The sequence below is a fragment of the Mixophyes fleayi genome, chromosome 1 (genome assembly GCF_038048845.1).
Source record: "Mixophyes fleayi isolate aMixFle1 chromosome 1, aMixFle1.hap1, whole genome shotgun sequence".
Classification (NCBI taxonomy): Eukaryota; Metazoa; Chordata; class Amphibia; order Anura; family Limnodynastidae; genus Mixophyes; species Mixophyes fleayi.
This window is the reverse complement of record NC_134402.1, coordinates 383,360,514-383,387,597: the sequence shown is the minus strand read 5'-3', so window position 1 is coordinate 383,387,597 and position 27,084 is coordinate 383,360,514. Positions and strand designations below refer to the sequence as shown.

The window sequence follows — 27,084 nt, the reverse complement described above, 5'->3', positions numbered from 1 at the left end:
TGTGTTCTATCGCTACTCTCTAGAGAAAAGAAGTCTCCCATATTTTTAAATGAAAAACTGGAACACTTATGTGAACACTTAGTTCAAAAACCTACACCTTCATTATTGATAAACCCACACCTTACTTACATGTGGTAAAGGATTTAAAGAGCCCAGTCACTACTTGTCATGTAATATAGAGCCTTCAGGAGTTATAATAAGAGAATGTATATTGTGTCATTTGTGTATTATATTGGTCTGGTAAGGCATGCTGTGACTTGTAGACTCTGTTGTGCACCAATAGAAGTGTTTACCCATATCATCATCATCATTTATTTATATAGCGCCACTAATTCCGCAGCGCTGTACAGAGAACTCATTCACATCAGCCCCTGCCCCATTGGAGCTTACAGTCTAAATTTCCTAACACACACACATACACACACCGACAGACAGAGAGAGACAATTTGATAGCAGCCAATTAACCTACCAGTATGTTTTTGGAGTGTGGGAGGAAACCGGAGCACCCGGAGGAAACCCACGCAAACACAGGGAGAACATACAAACTCCACACAGATAAGGCCATGGTTGGGAATCAAACTCATGACCCCAGTGCTGTGAGGCAGAAGTGCTAACCACTAGGCCACTGTGCTGCCCTATGGACCTATGCATCAGACACTGAGGGCTGGTCCACACAAGTGTTTCCTCATTACATTCCACATGGAATACTGCATGAGAGAACCACAAGGAACAAAGATCCATTGATCTCTATACCATGCGCCTATGCTGTTTCATGATAGTGCAGAAAGTTTCTCAGAAGCACAGTGAGTAGAGTCTGTAAATTAAAACAACGTAAATAGCATTTTTATTATAATATTTTTGCTCAGATGTGTTTCATGTGCCATTATGTTACTCGTGAAAGTAATGAAATAATTATTGACTTATTAAATTGTTAATTGTGTACTTTTACAGTTTAAGTAGTGCGGTTAATGAGCACAATTTTCATTGGCAAAAGAACCACAAAGCATACATTATTAAAGGGACATAACTTTGACATCATCAGCATCACCATATATTTATATAGCGCCACTGATTCCGCAGTGCTGTACAGAGAACTCATTCACGTCAGTCCCTGCCCCATTGGAGCTTACAGTCGAAATTCCCTAACACAGACACACAGTCAGACACACAGACTAGGATCAATTTTAATAGCAGCCAATTAACCAACTAGTATGTTTTTGGAGTGTGGGAGGAAACCAGAGCACCCGGAGGAAACCCACGCGAACACGAGGAGAACATTTAAACTCACAGATAAGGCCATGGTCGGGAATTGAACTCATGACCCCACCGCTGTGAGGCATAAGTGCTAACTACTTAGCCAACATGCAGTCTTAAGAGACTTGTATGAGCAACAGCATGTGAATGTACGGCCATTCAAGGGTTAATATAGTTCTTTCTGTTTGTAACATAATGATCACATTTCGTTGTTTATCATTCTCCTCAGCATTCTCTTGTTTAAGAGGTAAATTTAATCCCTGACGAACCGAGTGCATGTACAGGATTAGTGATGGCTATGGATGAATTGTGGCTTGGACCTCTGCCTCTTGTCAGAAGAGAGAAATGCAGTAATCTCCATAAAAATGCACAGCTTGTCGTATCTTGTTGCTGGCTAAAAATATCTTGTTAGTGTAATGCTTCTGTTCCCCGTTCTCTCATCCCGAACCTGAGCCAGAACTTTGTTCTGAGTCCCATGCGTTACATTCTCCTCTGATTACACATTGAGTTGGTTGCCACCGAGGACTGGTGTGGACAGAGATCACTGGACAGACTATATGGCCGGGTGACTATTGATAAATGGAGCAGTTATTATGAAGGGTTAGACTATCTCTTACTATCCAGCTGATAGTTAACTTTGCTTGCTGGGTCTTGTTGTACTTTTGGGAGTCAATATAAGGGTTTATCTATACTGACCTATGCATCTGACCCTATGAGCTTGTCCAGACAAGAGTTTTCTCTAAATATGAGAACTTTTTGGGAAATGGCACAGAGATCCATTGATCTACATGCCATACAGCTTATACTATCCCCACAGACAGCAGTACTATACATGACATGGAGATAAGAAACAAGACTAGAAAATGTTATCTGCATCTGGTGTGAACTGTTCTAAGCCTCATTCGCACCAAAGTGTAAATAATTTTGTGTGGTAGGTGGATGAGGAATAACTTAAAACTTTCTACATTCTACATACATCCTTAGACCTAAAAAATAAATGATATTTCTGAACTGTATGTAGCCCACCATGAGGTATTGTTTGGGATGAAGCATGAGCGAACTCTTGGCACCACAATTATTGCACACAAATATACTCTGTTTTATTATAATGGATGATTTCACATATAAATATATTGAGTATAAAGCACATTTATACTCTGGGAATGGTTAACACTTGATTACACCTTTGCTCCTAGAGCATGAGTTTTTAGTGAAGTAGCCTGCAAATTTACTAACACGGCCCATGGTTCTGATTATCATATACAAAATGGGACCGTTCTATATGATATAACTTAATAGCATCTGACTAATTTATATGTTTATTTAAATACCATAGCAATAAGTGGAAGCAGAGGAGTCTCTGTGATAGCTATGTCTGACCCGGGATTTGTACAACATAAAACTGACACTCAGGATCAAGGGTTCCTAAAGTGTGACCAGAGAACAGCATTGTTGATCTCCCCATTCTATCTGTCTTGTGCCAGAGATGCCCAGGTTAGTTAGTATTGGTTGGTAGTGGGGCATCAGGGGCAAACACAGGATTTGTAGAGGGGGGATTTCCACACCACGCCGCCAGTGGGCATGACCAGCATGCATGGGGGCGTGGCTATAATTTTAGAGAGTGCTTGGCTGCTCGCCTACCCCCATAGTATGCACAGGCAATGCTGCGTGCACTACTGTTAGGTGCACGCAGCTCTTCCTTTTCATGCAGAGCTGTGTGAAGCGGGAGCATGGTCCAGCCACCTCAATTATACAGTGCTACAGGCTTGGAGGGGAGTTTCCAGGCACTAGGACCCCCTCCCCCCTCTCGGTTTGCCTATGGGCATGGTTTGCACCCTACTGTGGTGGTCTTGGACTGAGTGTTGTGTTGGAGACGTTGTGGTAGGGAGACATCTAGCAGAGCTCCTGTGCCAGCTGGTGATTCCTGCACCACATTGGGAGTGGTCCATAGCAGGTAACTGAGTGGAAGCTCCTGTAACAGACTTTGCTGGATTACCTTCCTGTAGGCTCAACTGCATACTACATTCACATGCTGTTGCTCATAGAAATCTCTTAAGACTGCATGTTTTCAAAGTTATTTCCCTAATGTATGTTTTGTGGTTCTTTTGCCAATGATAATTGTGACCTGCTCACTGCTTCCCACTAGCTCCAGAGCACCGAGTTCTTTTACTATTTCTAGTGTCAGCTAGTGAACCGCCGTGAATTCATGCAATATTACAGAAGAAAGCTCTGCATAATCCTAACCCATTGCTGATCTTGCATAATCCACACTAACATTTTTGGAGTGATGGACATGTGTGCTGAAACACTTCTTTACAGCTGGATCTTCCGTGTGCTTGAGCCTTATCTAATGGTAAACAGCATGCAGAGGAAGACCACAGCCCTCTGCCTTGTCCCGGGTGAGATCTGTTACCCCATGTACCAAAACTATGGGCACCCCTACTCTTGGGCACCTTGCTTCTCTTTCATCAAATGTTTCAATTACAAAATAAGCGTAATCTGCTCCCACTCCCAACTGTCCATCCTCTTAGCTGCCTCCGGCATGTATATGACATGTATATGCTCACATTTTCTATGACACCAATAACTATTACTAGTACTGTATAATATATAGCAGGGTCACATTTAATTTTGCTGTTGATGCTTATAAATGGCCCTGGTCAGTGACTGTTCCAATTACAGATTGCAGTAATGATTAAGGAAACTAAGCTTTATTCAGTTTATATAGTTATCTCCTTGACCAAAGTGCCAATAGGATCCAAACTAAATTGTTAGCGTGTAAATAAATTTTTACCAAAACTTTTTATGGTGTAGCAGAATGAAATGGTGAGGCATCTGTCATCAGGGGGAAAATGTATCAATATGCGGGTTCTTCAACACCCGCGTGTTCAGCCTCTTCCGCGATTAAATTTCAAGCGGCGTTGCATTGTAAAGGGTTAACTTCCCTTTACAATGCAGCGCCGCTTGAAATTTAATCGCGGAAGAGGCTGAACACGCGGGTGTTGAAGAACCCGCATATTGATACATTTACCCCCAGATGTCTATCGGGTTAATATTCAATAGCTGTGTAACATTTTTTCTTCCCAAATTATGATTTGTTGGGGTTTATGTCTCTTGCAGAAAAAAGGCATTCATCAGTAGATGTCCTGAAGAGGCTGAAATACCCACCCACTATGCTGGCTGCAGCCAGACTCTCTGCCATTCTTAATGGGAATGATGAGGTGTACGTCAACTCTATGGTAGTAGATGAAGTAAGTTCACTTGAATCATTTTTGCGGATATAAAAAGGCAGTCTGTCTTATTGCTTGCTCTTGGTGGCTATATACAGAATCCCCTTTGCTTTTTGTACTGCATGACACAAAACCAGAATAACCACATTGGTCATACTTAGCACTATTGTGTTTGGGATTTTATTAGATTTTCAGAAGAGTGAAAAAGAAAACCACATTTGTATAAAAGCAAAATTATATGTTTGCAGGGTGGATCATATTAAATATAATCTCAAGTGATTATAGGATATAGAACTTTTCAGGAAATCTTGGGATAGACAAATAGACTTACGGGTATATTTACTAAACTGGGGGTTTGAAAAGGTGGAGATGTTGCTTAAAGCAACCAATCAGATTATATCTTTTATTTAGTGCATTCTACAAAATGACAGCTAGAATCTGATTGGTTGCTATAGGCAACATCTACACTTTTTCAAACCCACAGTTTAGTAAATATACCCATTAGACCTTAGGTCAAAAATTGGTCAACCTCACACCTGATTTGTACGCACAACTAATAAGACAACTATTGAGCTTTATCACCATCATTTATTTATATAGCGCCACTAATTCCGCAGCGCTGTACAGAGAACTCATTCACATCAGTCCCTGCCCCATTGGAGCTTACAGTATAAATTCCCTACTATTGACTCACACTCACAGAGAGGGGTAGACTAGGGTCAATTTTCGATTGCAGCCAATTAACCTACCAGTATGTTTTTTGGAATGTGGGAGGAAACCGGAGCACCCGGAGGAAACCCATGCAAATACAGGGAGAACATACAAACCCCACACAGATAAGGCCATGGTTGGGAATCGAACTCATGACCCCAGTGCTGTGAGGCAGACGTGCTAACCACTAGGCCCTTAGATTGTACGCTCCTCTGAGCAGGGCCATCTCTCCTCCTGTTTCCACCACTTCTAACTCTGCTCTCCAGCTACTTAGCCCTCCTCCTCGAGGGTCCTCCACCCCACATCCACTCTCGCTCCCTCCTCCCCCCTGGTGGTCTCCCTGTCTTCCGCACCCTCCTTCTTGGGCCCCGTCGTTTGCGGATCCTCCCTCCCCCTTCCCCGCCCTCTCTAGCTGTGCATTAAGCTTACTGAGTTGCTGTGTTTACTGTACTGTGCTGTCTCCCATTGTATTGTAATTTTGTTTGTCTCTGTACGGCGCTGCGGACGCCTTATAAATAAATATTAATAATAATAGGCCGTTGTGCTGCCCAAAGCCCAATTTATACAGTTAGGGTTACTTAAATTGTCCATGAGTAGTGTAAGCCGGCTTAGTTAGGCTGCAAAGTGCTAAATGTGTAAAATGGTCCATGTAAAATCTTCTTTATATTTAGGTAAATGATTCAGATATCAGCTTCATTCACCTGGACAATGCTGGCACCGATGTTTCCTATATGGAACCATCTGACTCCACCCCAGCATATGAGAGCTCTGAGAGAGATACCAGTCACTCTGCCTGTGCTTCCCCTGAGAATATCCCATCAGAGATAAACAATGGAGTAAGTGCAGACTCGTCCGCCTACATCTCGCCTTCTAGGGTTTCCACACCTGGAGGCACAAGTCGACAATGCAGAACGCTGGGATATGGTGCCGGTAGAAATGCTGCTTACACAAATGTCAAGAAAAGAAGGTAAACAACATGAATATCAAATATGTAATACTCATAATGCATTAGTAAAATGTAGCGCAGAAAACAACAAACAGCTTAAGCTGGTGAAGATTTACTGCCAGAGAAGCAGTCTGTTCACTCTGCTCTTTAACTGTATTGTGCAATGTTTCAGCAAAGCTGCTGTCATTAAACAGATCACTATATTTATTGCTTTTCTATAATGCCAGCTAGACACACTGTCCAATACTGACATCCTATCTAGAGTGGATGGTGGCAGAAAAATGTCTTATTTTCTTTTGTATCGGACGGCGAGAGTGACATTATAAGGGGAATGGTATTATGTGGAAGAGCTGTAATACAAAGTAATGCAAAGTAATATTTTCAGAGATGGATACTTTTATCCAGAATGTTTGGGACTTGGGGTTTTCTGCAGAAAGTATTTTGTTGTTGTTGTTGTTGTTGTTTAAACACCATGACTAAGATCTTTTAAAACATATTTAAAAATTTTTTTTTTTTTAAAACCAAACCCAAAATAATAAAAACGAACTACTATGTTATTCATCAACATGTACTTTTGTAGGGAATCCAAATAGTTAGGTGAAACTGATAGCTTTGTGTGGTGAAATCCGGGGTTTATAACACAAGTGCACACAAAATCAAAATACACCCCAAGTTTCCAAGAAAAATACTTGTTATCTAATGGCATAATTGCAATACTTTCCTCTGAGTAGTTCTAGAATTGTTATCCAATATCAAAGTTGCTAACTTTAAAATAAAAAAAAAAAAAAAAATTCAATTTTTTAAAAATATGCTGACAACTGTTTTACTGATATATTAATGTAATAGAAAATCAACAATTTACAAGATAAAGGGACTGATGCTGAGTTAGACTTATGACTGCTTGCTTAGCTTAAAATACACAAATTGGTTCTGGGCATGTCCACAAAACAGGGTGTATGTGCGAGTGCAGATTTGTTTGAATATGACACCTGGTTTTGACTGGAGATGTGGGACGGTAGGGAAATGATGGCCTAATGTTGGCTGAGGACAGTAAGATGCTGGCCCACTCTGACAGCAATATATTTGTGTCTAAGCCATATCAATTCAGGGTGCTTGAGGGCAGGTGCATTGTGTACACGCTGATGGTGAAGACAGTCACCTGCACTAGCTAGTCGCTTCTGATTGGCTGATAGTGGATTCACCTCTAAAGCTGATAGGTGCTTTTATCATTGCTTGTGCATATATTATTTGCTTTAATGAGTGGATTTTATCAACAAAGAGCTTTATACCTGTGTTTTTATGCCTGAGTTTTTTTGTTTTATTTTATTCAAGCCCTATAGCAAATGTGTATTTTCTAAAACAAATGTTTCAAAAATTGGGTACAAGTGTAAACCTGGCGTATATGCTACAGATGCAGCGCTGCATGCAACTTGCAATTAACACATTTTATGCCTGAAAATTTAGAATGAAATGCGTTCAAATACTGCTTCAGCCCCAAAGCGTCTTAGAAGTTGGAGATAAGGGATTCACGCTGCTTGGGAACATGTTCTGTGTAGTTTGGTGGGACAAAAATGTGACTTTTCAATGATTCTGATTATACTTGCTGATTGGCCGCCACCAGCAAAATATATCTGTTTTCACATGTAACATTGGTTGAGATTTGTGACAGAGTACTTAATAGCTTTTGAAAGAAACACATTGCTTCAGTGCAGAAATATCAGCCTTTTGTAGAATATAGAATGCTCTCTCCTGATTCAATGTATGTTATAATGAGGGTGATGTTCTCAAGTGGGTGATATATATATAATGGAATTAATTTTTACCTGATGGTAATAAAAGTAGGAGCACAGTATCACTAATACACATTGTAATATTAGGAACAGGTTGTGTAATGTTAGTGATCTAGAACAAAATCTATATTATGTTTATCTTCACTTTTCTTGCTTTAAATAGGTCACATTCATCTTTGCCAGACCAGTCCCTCCTTATATTAGTGTGATATGTGATCTATTTGTGCTGATACTGAATTTACCCCATCAGTGCAGAAGTGATGTATCAGCAGGATTTACCTGCTCTCAGGCCTGTGTTTTTGACTATAAACATTTAGAAAGGCAAATGAAGGGTGTGTACGTTTAGAAATGGTAACCTGAATCCTTTGCCAAAGTTATTGAACTTCAATCATTACTGTGATAACAGCATGTCAGGGCTTTGCCTCCAGGGTGATAGAAATGACACCAGAGAAAAGTAATTAGAAGCAAGTTTTCTGTTAGAAGAAATACCTCCTACCTACCTAGTGTAAACTGCTCTTACCACTTCAAGTGTTGTGCAGTCCAGAGCTGGAACTAGACATTTTAGAGCCCTTGGCGAAAGTGAACTCTGGTGCCCACCATATCTTGTAGTGGGGATATAGTCAGAATGTCAACAATGAACATGTTGACATTCAGAATGTTTACACCATATTATTATTATTATTTTTATTATTTAGTGAGGGAGGTCGTTCCAGGGAAGGGGGGCTGCACGGGAGAAGACTTGGATTCTGGAGTGGGAAGAGGTCATGAGAGGGGAGGAGAGGTGACGGTCATTGGCCGAGCGCAGGGAGCGGGCAGGAGTGTGAATGCAGAGGAGGTTAGAGATATAGGGGGCAGTGGATTGGGAGAGGGCCTTGTAAGTGATGGTCAGGAGTTTGAAAAGGATCCTGTAGGGGAAGGGAGCCAGTGTAAGGTGAGGCAGAGGAGGAGCGTCGAGAAAGGAAGATGAGTCTTGCAGCAACATTGAGTATAGAGCGGAGGGGGGAGAGATGGAAGCGGGGGAGGCCAGTAAGGAGTAGGTTGCAATAATAGAGATGATGAGTGCGTGGATGATAGTTTTGGTGGCATCTTGAGAGAGGAATGTCACACCTGACTTCAGCCTCTGCTTTATTCCTCACATCTAGACTCTCTCCCAGTTCTGTCGACTCCACCTTAAAATCATTGCCAGGATTTGCCCCTTTACTTACCCAATGTGCTACCAAAACTCTTATCCGTTCTCTTATCATCTCCCATCTTGACTATTGCAACTTCCAGCTCTCTGGCATTCCTGACACCCATATATCCACTTCAATCCATCCTAAATGCTGCTGCAAGACTGATCTTCCTCTCTCACTGCTCCACATCTGCTGCACCACTTTACAAGTCCCTACACTGGCTCCTTGTGTCCTCCAGAATCAAATTCAAATTACTCACCAACACTACCCCTGCATACACCTTAAATCTCAAAATACTCTTCCTCTCGCCTTCTTAGATCTACCTCTGACCTGCGCCTTGTCTCGTGTCTAGTAACCACCTCTCACTCCCGCCGCCTACAGGACTTCTCCCGTGCTGCTCCCCACTTATGGAATTCCCTACCATGCCCAATCAGGCTTTCCCACAGCCTTCAAATCTTTAGATGCTGTTTTCAGACAGCAAAACCCATCTCTGTCTTAGAGCTTATTTTATCCTTACCTTTTATACTACTCACACTAATGCACCTTCACTGCCCCAATCTCCACTCTAAGCCACATTCACTTCTCTTGTTTCAGCTGTGCCCTCTTCCACTTAAAATGTAAGTTCTCTCATGAAGTCTTCCTTGTATGTATGTCCTGTTTCCCCTAGTGTACGGTGCTGCAGAGCTCTTTGGTGCCTTACACATCTACAATAATAATAATAATAATAATAATGAGAGAATGGACGGATGGCTGTTACAAGCTATAGGGAGGGGAAAGTGCTCTCACAGGCTGTGTGTCTATCACAGGCTGTAGGGATGTTGGGAGCACTGTCATAGACTGAGGAGCTTGTGATTACTGTCACAAGCTCTGGGCATTGCGGGATGGCTGTCACACGCTGATTGGAGGAAGGGGGAGAGAGGCTTTCACTCCACACATGGATGGAGGGTTTAAACTAAACAGCCACATACTCGGGGAACAGAGGGAAGGCTGTCACAAAGGTAGGGAGTGTGGAGATAGCGTTGCTGCACATTCACTTCCAGCAGGAAGTATAGCTATGTCAGGGGCCATTGAGCTAGCCATGTATTACTAGGGCAAATAGATGGCAGTCCTGGCACACCCTCACGGCCTTACTCCCCTGTGCAGCGACATCGGTCGCAGTGCCCTTTTTATGGCCTTGGTGCAGTCTTATGAAAGGTACTTAAGCCACTTTTGTACAGTACACTAAAGCGCTTTCAATACTCTAGCAGACAATAACATTTTTTCCCAGCTGTCCCTCTCATAAGCCCTATAAGGATGTTTGTGGATTATCTCCATTTGGCTCCTAAATGTTTACTAGCACCTTGCATATTGCATGTTTTAATACTTTTGTAGTGTATATCGCTGTTTACATTGCTGTATAGTATAACAGAGTTACAGGCTTATGATAGTGTATGTGATTTTAAAAGGGAATGCCACATGTTTTTAAATTCAAAGAACCGTTTAAGCATGCATCTGTCAGTTTTTTTTTTTTTTGTTTTTTTTAGCTATCCTCCAACAAATTATTCTCCTTTTCAAAATTTCTCTTGAGGGTAAACAACTATGGCTGGCAGTCACTCTCTCAGACTCTCAACATGTCATATGATGGAAGGAGGGGAACATTTTACAGTGCAGACTGAGCTCAGAGGGGCATTCCAAAGCCTCTCGTCACTACATCATGTGACTGTGGTTGCTTTCGTAGCTACATGACACTGCAGAACTATAAATCATTAATAGCAGCTTTAGAAACACAACAAGGAAAAATGGTAATTACTAAGCAACTTTTTACAGCGTGCCGCAATGATTGATGTTAAAAAGATTACTGATTTAAATGATTGTTAAACATTTTAAACCAAACAATCAAGACATCAGTCTGCATCACACTTGCAAATCAAAGCAAGACACAGGCTGGTAGAATCTGTGACGATGATGAACAACATATCTCCCACAATAGAGGGAAAATGAAAATAATGCAAATGCACAAATGAAACCTAGTGGGTCCCCACGATTCAAACACTATTAGTTAGAAGCCTTTTTATCTCCCTTTCGAATAGCCCAATACGCCCAAACCTTGTTGAACTGCTTTATGGACTTGTGCAACATAGCAGTAAACTTCTCTAACTATAATAAAATAATTTGCCACAATCGTTGTTTATGCTGTCTTCTTATGGGAACAATAAACATATACTGTAAAAAAGCTGTTTCTTACATATCTACTTGAGAGCTGTAGATATCAATTGAAAGATATAGGCTCCTAATTCCTCCTTCATTCGCTATTCACTATATTCCAACTTGGCAGATAACCAATTCTGCTGATTTTCACTTTGTTGCAGCTCTTAGTTGAAGCCTTAGTGCTGCAGCTAAGCTGATAACTTTGTTATTATAAACCACATGAACTCACATGGGCCTTAATTTCATGCATTTAACGCACATTTGTAAAGCCTGTTAAATGTGTTTTGATGCTGATCTTCCAAGAAAATAATGTAAAGAAATTAATCTGTACACGCACACACACTTTATGACGGCTGTTCCCTTCCCTTCAGTTCACAGCACTTTAAACGTTCATAAGCATCAACAATTCATACAACATAATGGAGTTCTATGGAATTCCTTGTTAAGTTATCGGTACACTACTCTGCAGAGACTTTGATATCATGCTTTGAAGAAGTGTAAGGTTTTGTCTACATTTGTTTACAGCCTTTTTTTTTTTTTTTTTAAATGACATTTTATATAAGCCCTAAAGAAGTAGAAAAATAATGTTTGCAGATGATCAATTTAAGTATATTCATAAAAACAATGTTACAGATCACCTTTAACATGTTTGTGTTCTCTGCCAGAGAGGTTCTGATGAGATTCTGGTAGCAGAATCTCATTAGTTGTGTGACGTACAGTACTCTGCATGGCTAACAAGGCTGTAGAAATAACATCACATTACTACTCGGGTTGTTTTGCATAGTGTACATGTTTTATTGACCTTGTGAGATCAACCATCTCCTGTTTGCAGTTCCAGCTTAGATGGACTTGATGCTGACAGTGAAGGTGAGGGGACATACAGCAGATATCACGATTCTAGTTCTCCAGCTAAAGAGGACTCCTCCGACCTTCTTGGGAACAGCGGTGATGAGTTGGACTCACCTGAGGCAAATGCTGATCAACATTTCCAAATCGGACAGTCAGGAACTTTACCCTTCTCTCACAGTAAGGTAATGACATTCAGATATCGGGCTGTTTTTCATGTGGTCGTTTACCTTAATTTATGTGTATGGAATAAATCACTTTTTTCTAGAGTGTTGGAATTGAAATTACTTTTGAAACTCAATTCCCATCCATGTGCCACCGAGTGTGTCCGGGACGGCCGTGAAGGAACTCCGTGGCGCTGTGTCTTCGCTAGTTTTTCTTTGAACCACATAGAAAGTTGCAGGAAATCGACAATGTTCCGTTACCGCACCATGATATCTGCTGGCACACAGCAAAGAATTGAATTCCCCCTTAATGCACGTTTTAATTTATGTTTTGAACAGCTAGGCATTAATTATTTCTGCAAATCTCAGTCAGTAAATGTATCTTTATGTAAATATGTGTTAAAGGCATCCACTGTAAGTTACACTTTTTAAATATATCATGTATATATTTTTTTTCCCAGGATCCTTTGGCCTCTGGTCTTAGATTCCGCTCTTACTCTTGTTCCTCTCCAAAAAACTTTCTTGCGAAGCCTCGCTTGACACGTGATCTTTCCATTGGTGATCCTGGGGAAGGTGAGCGTTCATGTTCTAGATATTCCAGGTATAAGAAATAAGACGAGCAGGACTAGTAGTATGTAGAATATATACTTTCCATATTAATCCTTTTGTGATAAAAGAAAATAAAAAATGTTTTTTTTTTATATTCTTGCAGCTTTTACAAAAACTGGGTGTTGTAGGCAATTGCAATATAAAACAGGTTTTTATTGCCTTTTGGGCTGCTATTAAAGTCATATAATAATAATTTAAATGCAAAAGTATATTAATACTACACCAGTTGGCAACAGATGAGCCATCCATTTTAACAGACCCTCTCATTTACTTCTAAATCTAAATATTTCGCACATAAGCCCCATGTTGTGTTTAACCCTACCCAACTAAACTGTGCTTCGCCGAGGTTAATAAAGAAATGTTTATATATTCTGCTTCTAACATAGTAATAACACATGTTCTGTTGTCTGGCTGCAAGGCTTGCTGTATGCCTTATTAAATGGGCCTTTAGAAGCACGGGCTCACATGTATCTGCGTAAAGAATGTTTTCCTGCTTGTAGACGGTGTTTTCAGCCACAGTGGTCGCTCACTTCTTCAGGCACTTTCATTGTCTAAATCAGTCTCTCTCCTTCACCCGGGTAGTAAGTAATGCAGCGGTGATACGGGAAACGGAAGTCTGGCCTGCTGCATGTTCTTCTTGTAGATTGGAAGGAATTTATTCAGCCCAATATGTTCTTTAAACATTTATGTAGATAGTACACACAGTACAGTTTTCTGTTTCTAGGTGGCTCTACTAAACATGTTAATCTTCCATCACGTGCCACCTGCAGCCTACACATATGGACGCTTTTAGTTTACTAGCAGTATTTAATGTGTCCGTTTGCCCAAAGTATCTGGAGATACAGCCAAGTCTAACTAGGACACATCTCCATGTGCACGTCTATACTGTGCTCTACTTGCAGGTGATGCTTAACCCAAACACATTTTGCCACGCTCCTGCTGGGATGCAAAGTTCATTTTTGCTGCCTGCAATTGGACGTATGCTGAACCCTCGTTCAGGTCCTACGTCTTTGTTAAAGCTCTGGGTTGGCCAGGGAAATGATGATAAATTCCTTCCATCAGTCTTTCACTTTAATGCTCTAATAGGTGGTGGTCCTCTCTTTCATGTACTGCAAAAGGCCGGCCTACACTGCAAAGTTGCACAAATTGCATAGCTTTCACCCCAATGCACAATTCTTGTTAAGCACTTTTTGTCAGTTCGGATTAACTGACTTTAATGAAAATTATTTATTGAGTCAACCTACATGTAATATCATTATAACATCTTTAATTTGACATCTACAAAACAACTTACCTATTTTGCTCTATTGGACACAATAAAATGGAAATCTGTTGTATTAGATTTCTATCAGTAATATATGTGCACGTGTAGCCCTGACCTTTCAGTCCGTTTAACCTAGCTACATTGGTTGGCTTGTTTGTGACTCTATAGAATAAGCCTACAGCATAGCGTCCTTTGTGTGTGCAATCAGCTTTTCTGCTAGCAGAATAATTCATTATCACCTATGTATTTGCAGTAGGAAAACTGATGATCTTAGAGTGTTATAAAGCAAGCTTATGTAACACATTGTCATCTTGGCAGAGACCTAAATTCTACTTGTTCAACTTCTAATAAAGGCTCAATAGAGATTTTTGGGACATTGTTTTGTACTATTTTACTTATATGCTTCAAATGATTTAATTATTTATTTCCATTTAAAATAAACTAGTATTACAGTGACAGCCAGCCTTTGGCTCTCCAGTGTCTGTTACATTTGAAGGGTCTGCTGTACATTTACAGACTAGGCGTACCATCGCAAAAGTGCAGCTTTAATTGTGTATTTTGAGTTACAACTCGAGATATGAGTAACTCAGAATGCATGTGAATATGCAGCCACATGAGGAACGCATCTTGAAGTGGCCAGAGGAAAGATATAGCAGTTCTCATAAGCTTGATGATGATCTACTGTACAGGGTCGGCTGTTTGCACTATAACAGGAAGACCTGCAGCTTTTGGTTGACTTAGGAAACCTACCCCAGCCCTGTCAGTATGGGGAGGAATGCCCTAGGTAAGTAAGGCCAGAAATATTGCGCAGACACCCCCAGCCCTATGCTACTGTAATGGGGCCTTGCCAGGTACCACCTGGGTGGTTTTCCTTAAAATAAGCCTTCTTTTATCTATAAACATCCTAACCCCATAGGGACTCTTCTTTCTCTGGTCCTGAAATAGTCTCTGGCGATTAAAAAAAAACCCCACAGTAGGACAACAACAAGACATAGTCTTGAGGAACGTTTTCTTTGGGTCCAATTTCTCTTGGAAATTCCAACCTGTGGTGACCGGGCTGTGGCTGGTTTCACCTGGTGCTGGTTGCTGCTTTGCAGGGGTATATCATGCTCGTTTTCTCCCTGCTTTAGAAGCATCCAGTCCAAAATATAGCAAAGAGATGTATCTGGAAATGTAACTGGGCTGGAACTCCAGGGGGGCTCTTCTCTACGTCTGCACGCCCCTGATATACTGTTCGTGTGCAGGTATAGCGTTCCATAAGTGCGCATTAATCTTAACACATTTTACTGTACGTGAGCTGTAAGGAAAATTTCACTATAGCGGTCTTCTTCTGTTCAACGCTACATCAGACCCTAAGAACTAGTTAACTCACTGCATGATATGCCTACTTGGCCAAGGATGTTGAGGTCTGTCTTTTATCAGCTACCAAGTCACACCATAAAGATTAATGGGTAACTGTATTTTTAGATGCCCACTTTTGCATTGATGATGTTCTAATTAAGTCTACTAACATTTATTTATTTTGTTACATTGTGTTATGATTTAAAGGATAACATGGTGGTGGATTTTTTACCAAGTGACTTTTACTGTGATAACCTAATGGATCTTACGCTTATTTGTTTTAACAGAACGAGCGTACAGCCTTCCCGACCAATCAAGAGAAAAAAGGTACTGTAGTATTAGTGCTCTGTATGTTATTGGGGACTTTTTTTGTGCAGCAAAATAGTTGTATGAATGTTGAATACACTGTCAGTCAGAATTTGTAAATTAAAAGCTCAAAGTAAAATATTGAAGAAATATGAAACCATTAGATTATACCGTTTTATGGTCATGATCCTGGTAGCTCTGCTGGGACTTTTGTCTACTGTACTCAGCAGTAGGCACACGTTGGCGTAGTTGGTGGGCTGAGTAGGGCAGCAGGCACCACCATGGTAGATGCTAATGCAATAATCTCTTTATTCCTCTTCACTCTTCCATGGCAGCCTGGTCTATGGGTTTGCTTTTTTTTGTTTAGCTAAAGGCAGGTCAAACAAAACCACCCCCTCAGAGAAAGTATATAAGTAAGCTTATCCTCTCAACTCACTTCTTTTTCTGTCAGGTAAGTTAGGAGTTTCTTACTTTTTTGTGTGCTGGGTTCATCATCATCATAATCATCATCATTTATTTATATAGCGTCAACATATTCCGTAGCGCTTTACAATTGGGGACAAACATAGTAAACTAATAAACTGGGTAAAACAGACAGAGGTGAAAAGGCCCTGTTCGCAAGATTACAATCTATGGGACAATGGGAGTTTGATACATGATGCTAAGTCTACATTTTGCATTTTGGTCCAGCAAGAATGCAAAGGTAAAAGTGATTAGTAAGCTAAATGATCCCGTCACACAACAATGTTGGTCAGGGGGTAGTTGTCTTGTGTGAAATTGTGTAACGGGTGGTAATATGATAATCTAGTGAGGTTAAGAGGGTGGTTGAGGAATATTATAAGCTTATCTGAAGAGGTGGGTTTTCAGAGAATGCTTGAAAGTTTGTAGACCAGAGTTTTTCTCATTCCAGTGACGCACCACTTTTGGGGTAAGCTTAAGTTAGTTCGGTGACCAGGGGACTGCCATGCTGCTACCTCCAGGAGTAGCGTTGGTAATGTATAGTATATCATCCCTTTGAGCGCTGGAGCTGTGTCTGCGCATTTGAGCGCACCAAACCATCACTGGGTACCAGGAAAATACTCGGAACTGCTATAAATAAGTGTTCCCTGTCCAAACGGAGAGCGCTGTCTTATCGTTTCTAACAAGTCAAGCAGCCTCATGTGGTAACAGCACAGTAAGCCCCTAACTTTGGGGTGTTTTTAAATGTATATATATTGTAAGTCCATTGTAATGAGTGAAACTGCAATTTCAGGGTTCTCTCTTTGAAGAGTGTCTTAGAATTTTTCCTGTACATCATTTTGTGAAAGAGTTAATCTATAATGAATGGACCCAGGTGAAGAAACATCAAAGACTGGAACGGATCTATCCATTTGGGGATGAGGACCTTAGAAGTGGAGCTTAATTCCAAGAGTAGATGCAGCCATAGCTCTTATGTCTACTAGGGCAACTATTCCACTGGAAGGAGTCATGTTTCTTCTTGTATCACTATAAAATCAGTGGCTATGACCTCAGTAGCCATAGGATTATGGGGTGAAAATCACCATACAAACATCCAGGGAAAAGTGAACAGACACAATTTAGTAAAAGTGTGAAAATTATGCCCAAGGGTATAGAGTTACTCTGTGAAGCATGTTTGGATATTATTATTTTTTTTCTGCAAGAGCTAAGGCATCCGCAGCAGTTGCAAGAGGACTCTATGGTTATGACCTTGGGCGGGCAGACCGCCAATCAAAGAACAGTCTGGCTAACCATCCATTTTTTAGAGAAAAATTAGGTTAGTTGTCTTGTGAGAAATCAGACTGGTTTCCACAACAACGCAGAACTAGAAATTTACCGTCTTTATCGTCTCTGCAACAGTCCAAGGTGGCAAGCAGCTATAAGCCAGGAAGGTAGTATTCTAGAGCGATTCCAGACTGCACCTAGACAGTTCCTCCAGCCATGTAGACCTAATGATGTAACAACAAATTAAAACTCACAACAATTGCTATTGTCAGGAACAGTCCTCAATAACAATTACAGGGGGTAAAATTTAACATTTTTCAGAAGTGTGGACCCACCTCATATCAGATCAGTGGGTGTTTGACATTATAAATAGAGGTTATAGAATAGAATTCAGACATTTCCCCAAAGGAAATTTCTTTGTCCGGTCAGAAACTCCATCAAGCAAAATAGAGGTGTAAGTTTGCAAGGTCTATTGAGGATCAGTGCAATTCCTCAGCTTTCCCCAGAGCAAGTAGGAAGGGATTTTTATTCCAGACTGTTCCTTGTCAAGAAAGTTTCAGGAGCCTTTTGCACGGTTTTGAATTTTAGAAGACTCCACAAGTTTGTCAGCAAAGAGGACTTTATTGCTACAGGAGCATTAAAGTAAGCATCCTGAAGATCTATGGATATCATAAAGAACAGGAAATTTCTCAGGTTTTGTATGATGTCTACCTTTTGGGCTGGCAGAACTTTCACCAAGGCACTAGTTAAATTGGTAGCAGAATTAACGATGCAAGGAGTAAAGATATGACCATATCTGCACAACATTCTTGTTGTGGGTGAGTCGGAGAGGATAGACAGCTTCAGAACAGCCCAGGTAATATGTTTTATTTTACAACAACATGGATGGGTAAGGAACAAGAGAAAGAGTCATCTTGTACCAACACAGCAGATGTCTATTTGGACTCCCAGACATTTCTACAACAAAACAAAATATCATTGTCAGAAGAAGATGTGCCAAAACTACAGATTCATTATCGTTCAATGATAAAGAAAGGGCTGCGGCTGATGGGAATGTGTTCCTTGGCAATAGGAGTAGGCCCTTGGGCAAGTTCGCACATTGAGGGATCTCCAACTGGAGTTCCTGAAGAAGTATGGTCATAAAAACTTCTTATTGGACCAAACCATAAAACTGTCAGAAACCACAAAGCTAGGAAATATAATTACCAATGTTTTTTTTTTAATTTCTTCTAATTAAAAAAATGCCATTTTTAACCACAAATTTTATTTGGTGTTTTCCATTGTATGAGTAATGAATAGCAGTGACTACAGTAAGAAGGCATTTTGTTGCATAATGGAAATTCCAGACATAGTAGTCACATAAAATAACATTACAAATGTTTATTGTGTTGTTAGATGTAAAATATAATGATGTGACCACAAGTCCTTATTGTGTGCCTTACGTTCCAGTGCACGTATATTTGTAAAGGAACGCTTAGTACTGATAACCTCATAGGATTCTGTTCCTGCCGATGTCTGACTGAATGCAGGGAGCTTGTTCCAATCATGACTCTTCCATGTGGTAGACCTAGACACTTTTTGAGGCACTGAAATAATAATTAAAGCATTTTTCTTTTACACAATGTAAGGGTATATGCACAAAGGCTTCTGATAACCACATAAAATGGGAAAAATACGCAGACATAATATGTCCGTAGAGGTGAGCCTATAAAGAGGAAGATGTTTCAAGCAGGTTTTAAGTATTAGGTGAGAAATTTTAAGCTACTGCTTCCCATCCGGCTGGTACATCTATAGTTTATTACACTATATGTACACAATATTTGTATACATGGTAAAAAAATAACTATTTGTGTGATGAAATAGGAGGGTGTTATTTTATTGCGCTGCAGATAAGATAGGCCCAGACTTGTATATCTCTTAGGGCTCATACCCACTGAAGTTTTTTTAAGTGCATTTTTTAAGCAGGTACGGCACAAGAAACCATTGTTTCTAGTAATACTACATCCCTTCACATTTTAGTTGCAGTAGCATTTTACAGAGCACTATCCCATCTTTCTTATGTTTAAATAAATTAATCTGGAAGCCTACGTTAATCTCGAACACACCAATAGAACTAAATATCAAAAGCTTTTGCATTCTTGATTTTTTAATACATTTATAAATGCAAATAAAACGCCAGTGGGTATGAGCCCTTGCTCATCTATCATAACTTCATTATAATTAATATGTCATTACTTTGCCTTTAAAGATATTGCCGTTTGATATCTGCCCTGCAAAGTCGCTGATTATCGCCGACTTGCAAAAACCGCAGATTGATACATTTACCCCATGGACTTAAGGACAATAAAACAGGAGCGTACAAAAAAAGTTTGTGGAATCAACAAAATGATTCTATTAATTGGCTACAGTTTTTCTTCCATAATTCAAAATTATTCAAAAACATAACTTAGATGTAGGAAAATAGACAACTGCTGAATGCCAATTGTAAAGTGCTGCGGAATTTGCGGACTATATATAAATGATGATGTTGATGAATCCTTTCTCAGAGGAAACTCAGTGGACAGATCTTGAGAGAAGAGTTTACCTTGTGTGTATCATCAAAAGAATAATAAAAAATGTTTTAAAGTTTGTAAAATGCTGTAAACCAATTATTTACTGGAGAGCGGTGAAAGTCTTGAGTGTAATTTGGATGTAGCGCAAGGTGTGTTTTTCTATAGTAAATATTTTAAGTGGTTGTAGCCGGATGCAAAGTTTGCTGTATTTTTTTATGTTGCAGTTTTAAATGCTGTTTCTAAAAATATATAAATAAAATACAAAACAAACAATATTACATTTTTTAGTTCTCTTTTAGGTTAGTGTATAATTATAAAGAGAAACACAGGTTGTCGGGTCTGGTTTACTGCCTTGGGATATAATATATTTTGTAAACAATGGTTTTCTCTCTCTAGAATTGAAGAAGAGGAATGGGACAGGTATATGACCCCTACAAAACCAGAATCCGAGAAAAACAAAGTCAGCCGCACTTTCAGCTTCTTACGGAGCAGGATGACTAGCACACGGAACAAAAGCAAGGTGACCAGTGCCCCCTAGTGTTACATTTTTATAACCATAACAACATTACACTTGGGCTTATATCAGAGTGTAGAAGTAGGTTGATTGTATCTGTTACCACTAAAAGCAGGACTAAAGAACAATATACAAACTCCTCAAGTCTTTGCTTGTGGTTATTCAATATAGAAGTGTTACTGCTTCCTGCTCCAGTCTGTAGACCCACTCTGCTGCCTCAACACACTAAGGGAAGTGGCAATATGCTGTCACAACCTCTAGACCGGTCATGGTACCCTGGTGAGAAGAGCCACCTACTGCTTCTGTCCAGAGCTGTCTCATTAATTAGAGGATGGCAGCGTGGCCTCTGTTGTACTGCTCTGTGTGCCTACAGTCATGGCCAAAAGTTTTGAGAATGGCTCAAGTATTGTTGTTCACAAAGTTTGCTGCTTCTGTGTTTTTAGACATTTTTGTTGCTATTGTATACTGAAGTAAAATTACAAGCATTTCATAATCACATACAGTTTATGCAAAGAGTCAATATTTGCAGTGTTGACCCTTCTTTTTAAAAACTTCTGCAATTCGCCTGGCATGCTGTCAGTCAACTTCTGGGCCACATACTGACTGATGGCCGCCCATTGCTGCCTAATCAATGCTTGGAGTTTGTCAGAATTTGTGGGTTTTTGTTTGTCCACCCGCCTCTTGAGGATTGACCACAAGATCTCAATGGGTTTAAGGTCTGGGGAGTTTACTGGCCATGGACCTATATTTTGATGTTTTGATCCCCGAGCCACTTAGTTATCACTTTTGCTTTATGGCATCATGCTGGAAAAGGCATTGTTCATCACCGAACTGTTCTTGAATGGTTGGGAGAAGTTGCTCTTGGAGGATGTTTTGGTACCATTCTTTATTCATGGCTGTGTTCTTAGGCAATATTGTGTGTGAGCCCACTCCCTTGGCTGAGAAGCAACCCCACACGTGAATGGTCTCAGGATGCTTTCCTGTTGGCATGACACAGGACTGATGGTAGCACTCACCTTTCCTTCTCCGGACAAACGTTTTTCCAGATGCCCCAAACAATATGAAAAGGCATTCATCAGAGAAAATTACTTTATCCCAGTCCTCAGCAGTCCAATCCCTGTACCTTTTGTAGAATATCAGTCTGTCCCCGGTGCTTTTCCTGGAGAGAAGTGGCTTCTTTGCTGGCCTTCTTCACACCAGGCCATTCTCCAAAAGTCTTCGCCTCACTGTCTGTGCAGATGCACTCACACCTGTCTGCTGCCATTCCTGAGCAAGCTCTGCACTGGTGGAACTTCGATCCCACAGCTGAATCAACTTTAGGAGACGGTCCTGGCGCTTGCTGGACGTTCTTGGGTGCCCTGAAGCCTTCACAACTATTGAACCTCTCTCCTTGAAGTTCTTGATAAATAGTTGATTTAGCTAGCAGCAATATCCTTGCCTGTGATGCCCTTTTTGTGCAAAGCAATGATGACTGCACGTGTTTCCTTGCAGGTAACCATGGTTAACAGAGGATGAACAATTATTGCAAGCACCATCCTCCTTTTAAAACTTCCAGTCTGTTATTCTAACTTAATCAGCATGGCAGAGTGATCTCCAGCCTTGTGCTCATCAGCACTCTCACCTGGGATATTGAGAGATTCACTGACCTGATGTCAACTGGTCCTTTTGTGGCAGGGCTGAAATGCAGTAGAAATGTTGTTTTTGGGATAAAGTTTATTGTCATGGCAAAGAGGGACTTCAAAATTAATTGCATTTCATCTGATCACTCTTCATGACATTCTGGAGTATATGCAAATTGGCATCATAAAAACTGAGCAAGCAGACTTTGTGAAAAATAATACTTGTCATTCTCAAAACTTTTGGCCATGACTGTACTCTCTCACAGCTACCAAAGTGGTAATACATGTCTGTTTTTGACTCCATTACTTCCGATCTCAAGAATCCAGAAGTTTGAGGGAGAACAGGAGACTAGAGCGAAATAAGACTCTTGAAAGATTTGAGAGACGTGAAATGTCTGTATTTATGTAGAAGTTTTACTGAAGGTATCTGAAGTGTTCTCCATAAGGGCAATTCTATAAAGTAGAGTAGCATAACGTTCCATATTGGGCACATAATGATCCTCATAACATTTCAAGGCTTACGCAAAATAAATTTTACGCATGGACCGGTTTATTAGATTTCATTGATTAAATAACATGACTCATGCTTCTATTTATGTGATTAAATTAATGTTACAGAGACTTAACAGGAGTTGATTTAAACTAATTTAGATGAATAATTTTTTTGTGTCTTTTTAAAAAAAAATAAAACAAAAATATGCAAGTACTTAGATAAATATTAGAGTGTTACCATTTCACCTATAAGGTGGCTCTTTTTGGGTTTCTAGCCATATTTCTCAACAAATCTATATTAAAGTGAAACAGAAATACTTGTGTGTTACTGCACAGGACAGCTTTGAATTTCATGACCTGTCATTCTCAGCTGATGGTTTGTTTCTTGCTTTCAGTACATTTTAAAAATACAACACTTTGCTGAAAGAAAAATGTATTTATGGTCTTTTCAAAGCCACAATGTAAATTGGTCTTTCCCTGGGGATAATACATTCTCAGAGTTATTCTGAAGCATCTTGTATCTCATTTAATGAGAATGAGCTTTATTAGCCTCAATACATACTTCTTATGAGGTGTTGGGAGTAATTACTTACGGAACACTGCATATGTGGCAAGTTGGTTGTGTAGAGTTTAATTCCTTTATCTTTTTTGGGGCAAATTCTATGAAGACAAAAAACAAGGATGTGAAGGTGAACAGACACCAGTTTGTAGTGGGTACGTTCTCCGGCGTGGTACCGTGTTTGGTGTGCGAGAAAGCTCTCCTTGGGAAGGAATCCTTACAGTGTTCCAGTAAGTAAGCAATGGATGTGATAATGTTACTTTCATACCTGCAAACCAATGACAGAGGGGTTAAATGTTACTACAGTAAAGAAATAATAAAAGCAGTATAAATGCAGGGAATTCATTTAAAAATGCAAATTTTCTAGATGTTAAAGCATGAATCTGTGGTATTTAACTTGCTGGTCGATTTTTATATTATATATATATATATATTATATTTTAAACAATCCACCTATAAATGTGTACTGTACTTGGTGTGGTAGATAAGTAAGCACCACTTTAGTAAGTAGATTGCCTAGATACACCCCTGGTAATATAATAGCAGTCTTCTACTCTAACACGCCCTTGCTAATGACAAAGATGAATCAATGGAAGATGAAAGCAGAGCAGGCACTTCATGGACTTGTCCAGAAGAGTTTTCAATGCAACATGTTTTTGTAAACTCTGTGACGGGCCAACCCCATTTTCGTCTTTGATTTTCTTTACTTTGTTGTTATTTTTTTTCTGTTTTCAAATGAGATGATATATGATGATCTAAAACTTCCTCTCAAAACATATCGGTCAAGTAACACAAAATTCATGCAAACATTGTCTCAAGGGTAGAAGTGTTTTCAGCTTTAGAACAGACACACATGATGGGAAGAGAGTGATATAAAAGTAGACTAGGGCCAGCTGTATGTGTGCAGGGCCGGGGGTGTTCCCTTAGCCTGCAGGGAGTGACATTTCGATGTTCTGTAAACTATAGATGACACACTTGTCTGTGAAGTCTGTATATATGTAATAATACCTTATCATTTATATTAAAGCACCCAATTTCACTTGTTCACTTTGTGAAAAATAATATTGTATTTTTTTTTCTTTATTAAGCACGTGTTTTAAAAAATTGGGTGCAGTACCTCTAAATAGCCGCTGGCAGGTTCTGTCAGTGCAAACGTTTTGAATTTCACTGCTAACATTTCATTGATCTCCTATCATTAGTTCCATTACAGTTTTAACCAGCTGTATATTTCCCAATTAAATCATTTTTTTTTAGTAGCTTTTTTTTAAAAGTAAAGACAGAAATCTGTCAGAGGAGCATTTTAGTACATGCAGTTTTCTGATTAGAAAATCTATCATCATAACATAGTGAATGGAGAACGCTGTTCAGCTATCGCTGCACAGCCGTTCCCGCTGTCAAAGTGCTGCATGAGGCATCGTGACAGCGGAATCACTATGGTGCAATGGGGAGCAGAGTTCCACAGTCACTTAGTGCATTACAAGCCCAGCATATTTTCTTTGACGTTTTTCCTACATTGATATTGCTACCTGTTATTGTAACTTTTGGTTGTGTGCATTTTTTTTTTTTATCTGTTTTAATAGGAATTTTCCTTTTATTTTAGATTGTAATGTGAACGTACATAAGGCCTGCAAAGATGCTACTCCAGCATGTACAAAGGTGAATAAATCACTTGTATATAGAATTATATACCCAACTCCAGACACCCTTTTGCTTAAAAGTAAGCTCTGGGTTTACTTATAATTTAAATGTAACCGATCACCCCCCTCAGTCTATTAAAATACACCCTCCACTATTCTCTAGGTTGCATGGGCTGAAGAACTTTGTTTTCAAGTAGGTCTCTGGTCATTATGTCTGGTCAGCTGATTAGTAACTAGTCCAGGCAGCATTTCATTCACACTGACACACTTGGAAACAAATCCCTCTGTCCACTACAGCCTGGATAATGGTCTAAGCAGTGTTTCACCATAGGTAAGCACCCAGCAAATGGTGGTCATCCTGTGGCACGATGCCCATAATTCTATCAGTTGGATCCAAGCGTTCTCCTTTTAATGGAGGGTTATTGTCATACTGTATATGGGTCATATAAGATTAATTATATGAACAGCTATTACAATAAAAAAGTATTTTTTAAATGGCAAGTTTGTTATGCTTGTTTTGCAGAACATATTAACTTATATTTTACAGGCTGTTCTTTCAATTCTGTTAAACTTCTGTGTGGAAAATAAATATCCATTTAATGCTTGAAAAAGATTTATTTTTTTCATAGAAATTTCAGGACCGGTATCATCCAAAGTACAAGCAACCAGCTGTCATTTCAAGTAAGTGAGAAAAAAAAAGAAATACTCTACCTGACAAGGTACACCCCTTTGAAATACTTATTATTATTATTATTATTATTATTATTATTTAATCTCTGTAACCTTGTCTGTGAATAATTTTTCATCTTTACACATTCCCGGTAATACCCCTGTTGTTTGTGCTGTGGTACGGTCCTCTATGCTGTACTCGCTAGTACCAGGGACTGTTACTGGTATCACTCCTGGAGCTCATAGAGAGGGTGCTGTGTGGTGGGGTGTATGACCATTTCCACTCTGTAAAATGACTGATTTTTGCACTAGCGGAGGTTCATGGTTTTAAACAAACACATTTTGCACCTCCCAGTTTTTCTGTACACTTTACTCAATATATAATACTGCTATAAGCACATAAATGGGCCACCTGTAATTAAGTTGATTTAGATGTCCCCTCACTAACATGATTAAGTCAAGCTAAGTATTTAAGCAGGAAAAGGGAAATATTTTAGTTCCTGACAAGGGTGGGACTAAATTGATAAGGAGGTTGGACTTTTGGCTAATGCACAGCGCACTTCCTGCCTCAATGCATCCCTTGGCACTCTTCTAGTTATAGAGGTGTCCCACTAGCAGAGAGTAAGAGCACCTTGGTGTGTACTAGGCAGACCATCTGGTGCAATATATTTCTAGCACCTTTCTTAATATAGCGGTCTGTTATTGTCTCTGATGTAAAGTAACAGCATTCAATAATCTAACGATTAAACAATGTGCTCACAGCTTATATATTCAGATATAGATGCCTTGTTGCTTGCTGTGCAATTCAGAGTAAATGGAGAGCCCAAACCAGCATGAATGTTATCTTGTATGGTTATATATCTGTAGATTAAGATGAGGAAGGTGTAGCTCTGGGTTTAAGGCCATAAAACAATGAAACTTCTGTTAAAAGCGAAAGGGCAGACCTATGTTCTGCATATGGTGCTATGTAAAACTATATGCACTATACAGCATAGTAATAATAATGGTAAAAGTGTCAATAGACAAAGGTGACCTAGACTGCAATTAGCAGCTGAGTGGTTTTTCTTTGTTCTATAATGGTGACCGATCATTCAGAGTATAATGGACAAGTTCCTCAGTAACAATAGTAAAGTATTTCAGTGGTGTAAGGCTTTGTGTTCTGCCCACAGATGTAGTCTGGCCTTTCTCAAGTGTTTACATTTGTTTGAAAACATTTGTTTTTATCTTTCTCCTACTCACTGTCTGTAGTCATTCTGCTTGTACAGAAAGACTATTCTAAATATGATGTCACTAAGTAACTGCCGTCAGTTCAAGTTTACGTTGGATCTATTATTGCTAAACATAAGGTGAACCAAATAAAAGTGTGTATTTAGATCAATCTATATATTATATCAATTATATAATCTCTCCTTGATCCTGAACCTTATAAATGAGACAGAAGGATTCATTCATTGACCGTGCGAGTAGGTGCACAATGTGCACTGATCCTCAGCAATTATC

At 39.7% G+C, this 27,084-nt stretch overlaps 1 protein-coding gene across 4 annotated transcripts in view; it reads left to right on the top strand.

The window, feature by feature from the left end:
- Positions 1-27,084, top strand: part of ARHGEF28 (Rho guanine nucleotide exchange factor 28) — a 172,731-nt gene that overhangs the window by 108,906 nt on the left and 36,741 nt on the right. For all 4 annotated transcript variants that reach the window (XM_075179790.1, XM_075179798.1, XM_075179816.1 and 1 more), the window contains 9 exons: positions 4,375-4,505; positions 5,867-6,162; positions 12,123-12,321; positions 12,762-12,873; positions 15,802-15,841; positions 20,491-20,614; positions 23,388-23,508; positions 24,879-24,934; positions 25,545-25,596. In XM_075179790.1, coding sequence (XP_075035891.1) covers positions 4,375-4,505; positions 5,867-6,162; positions 12,123-12,321; positions 12,762-12,873; positions 15,802-15,841; positions 20,491-20,614; positions 23,388-23,508; positions 24,879-24,934; positions 25,545-25,596 — 1,131 coding nt within the window. The remainder of the gene's footprint in view (positions 1-4,374; positions 4,506-5,866; positions 6,163-12,122; positions 12,322-12,761; positions 12,874-15,801; positions 15,842-20,490; positions 20,615-23,387; positions 23,509-24,878; positions 24,935-25,544; positions 25,597-27,084) is intronic.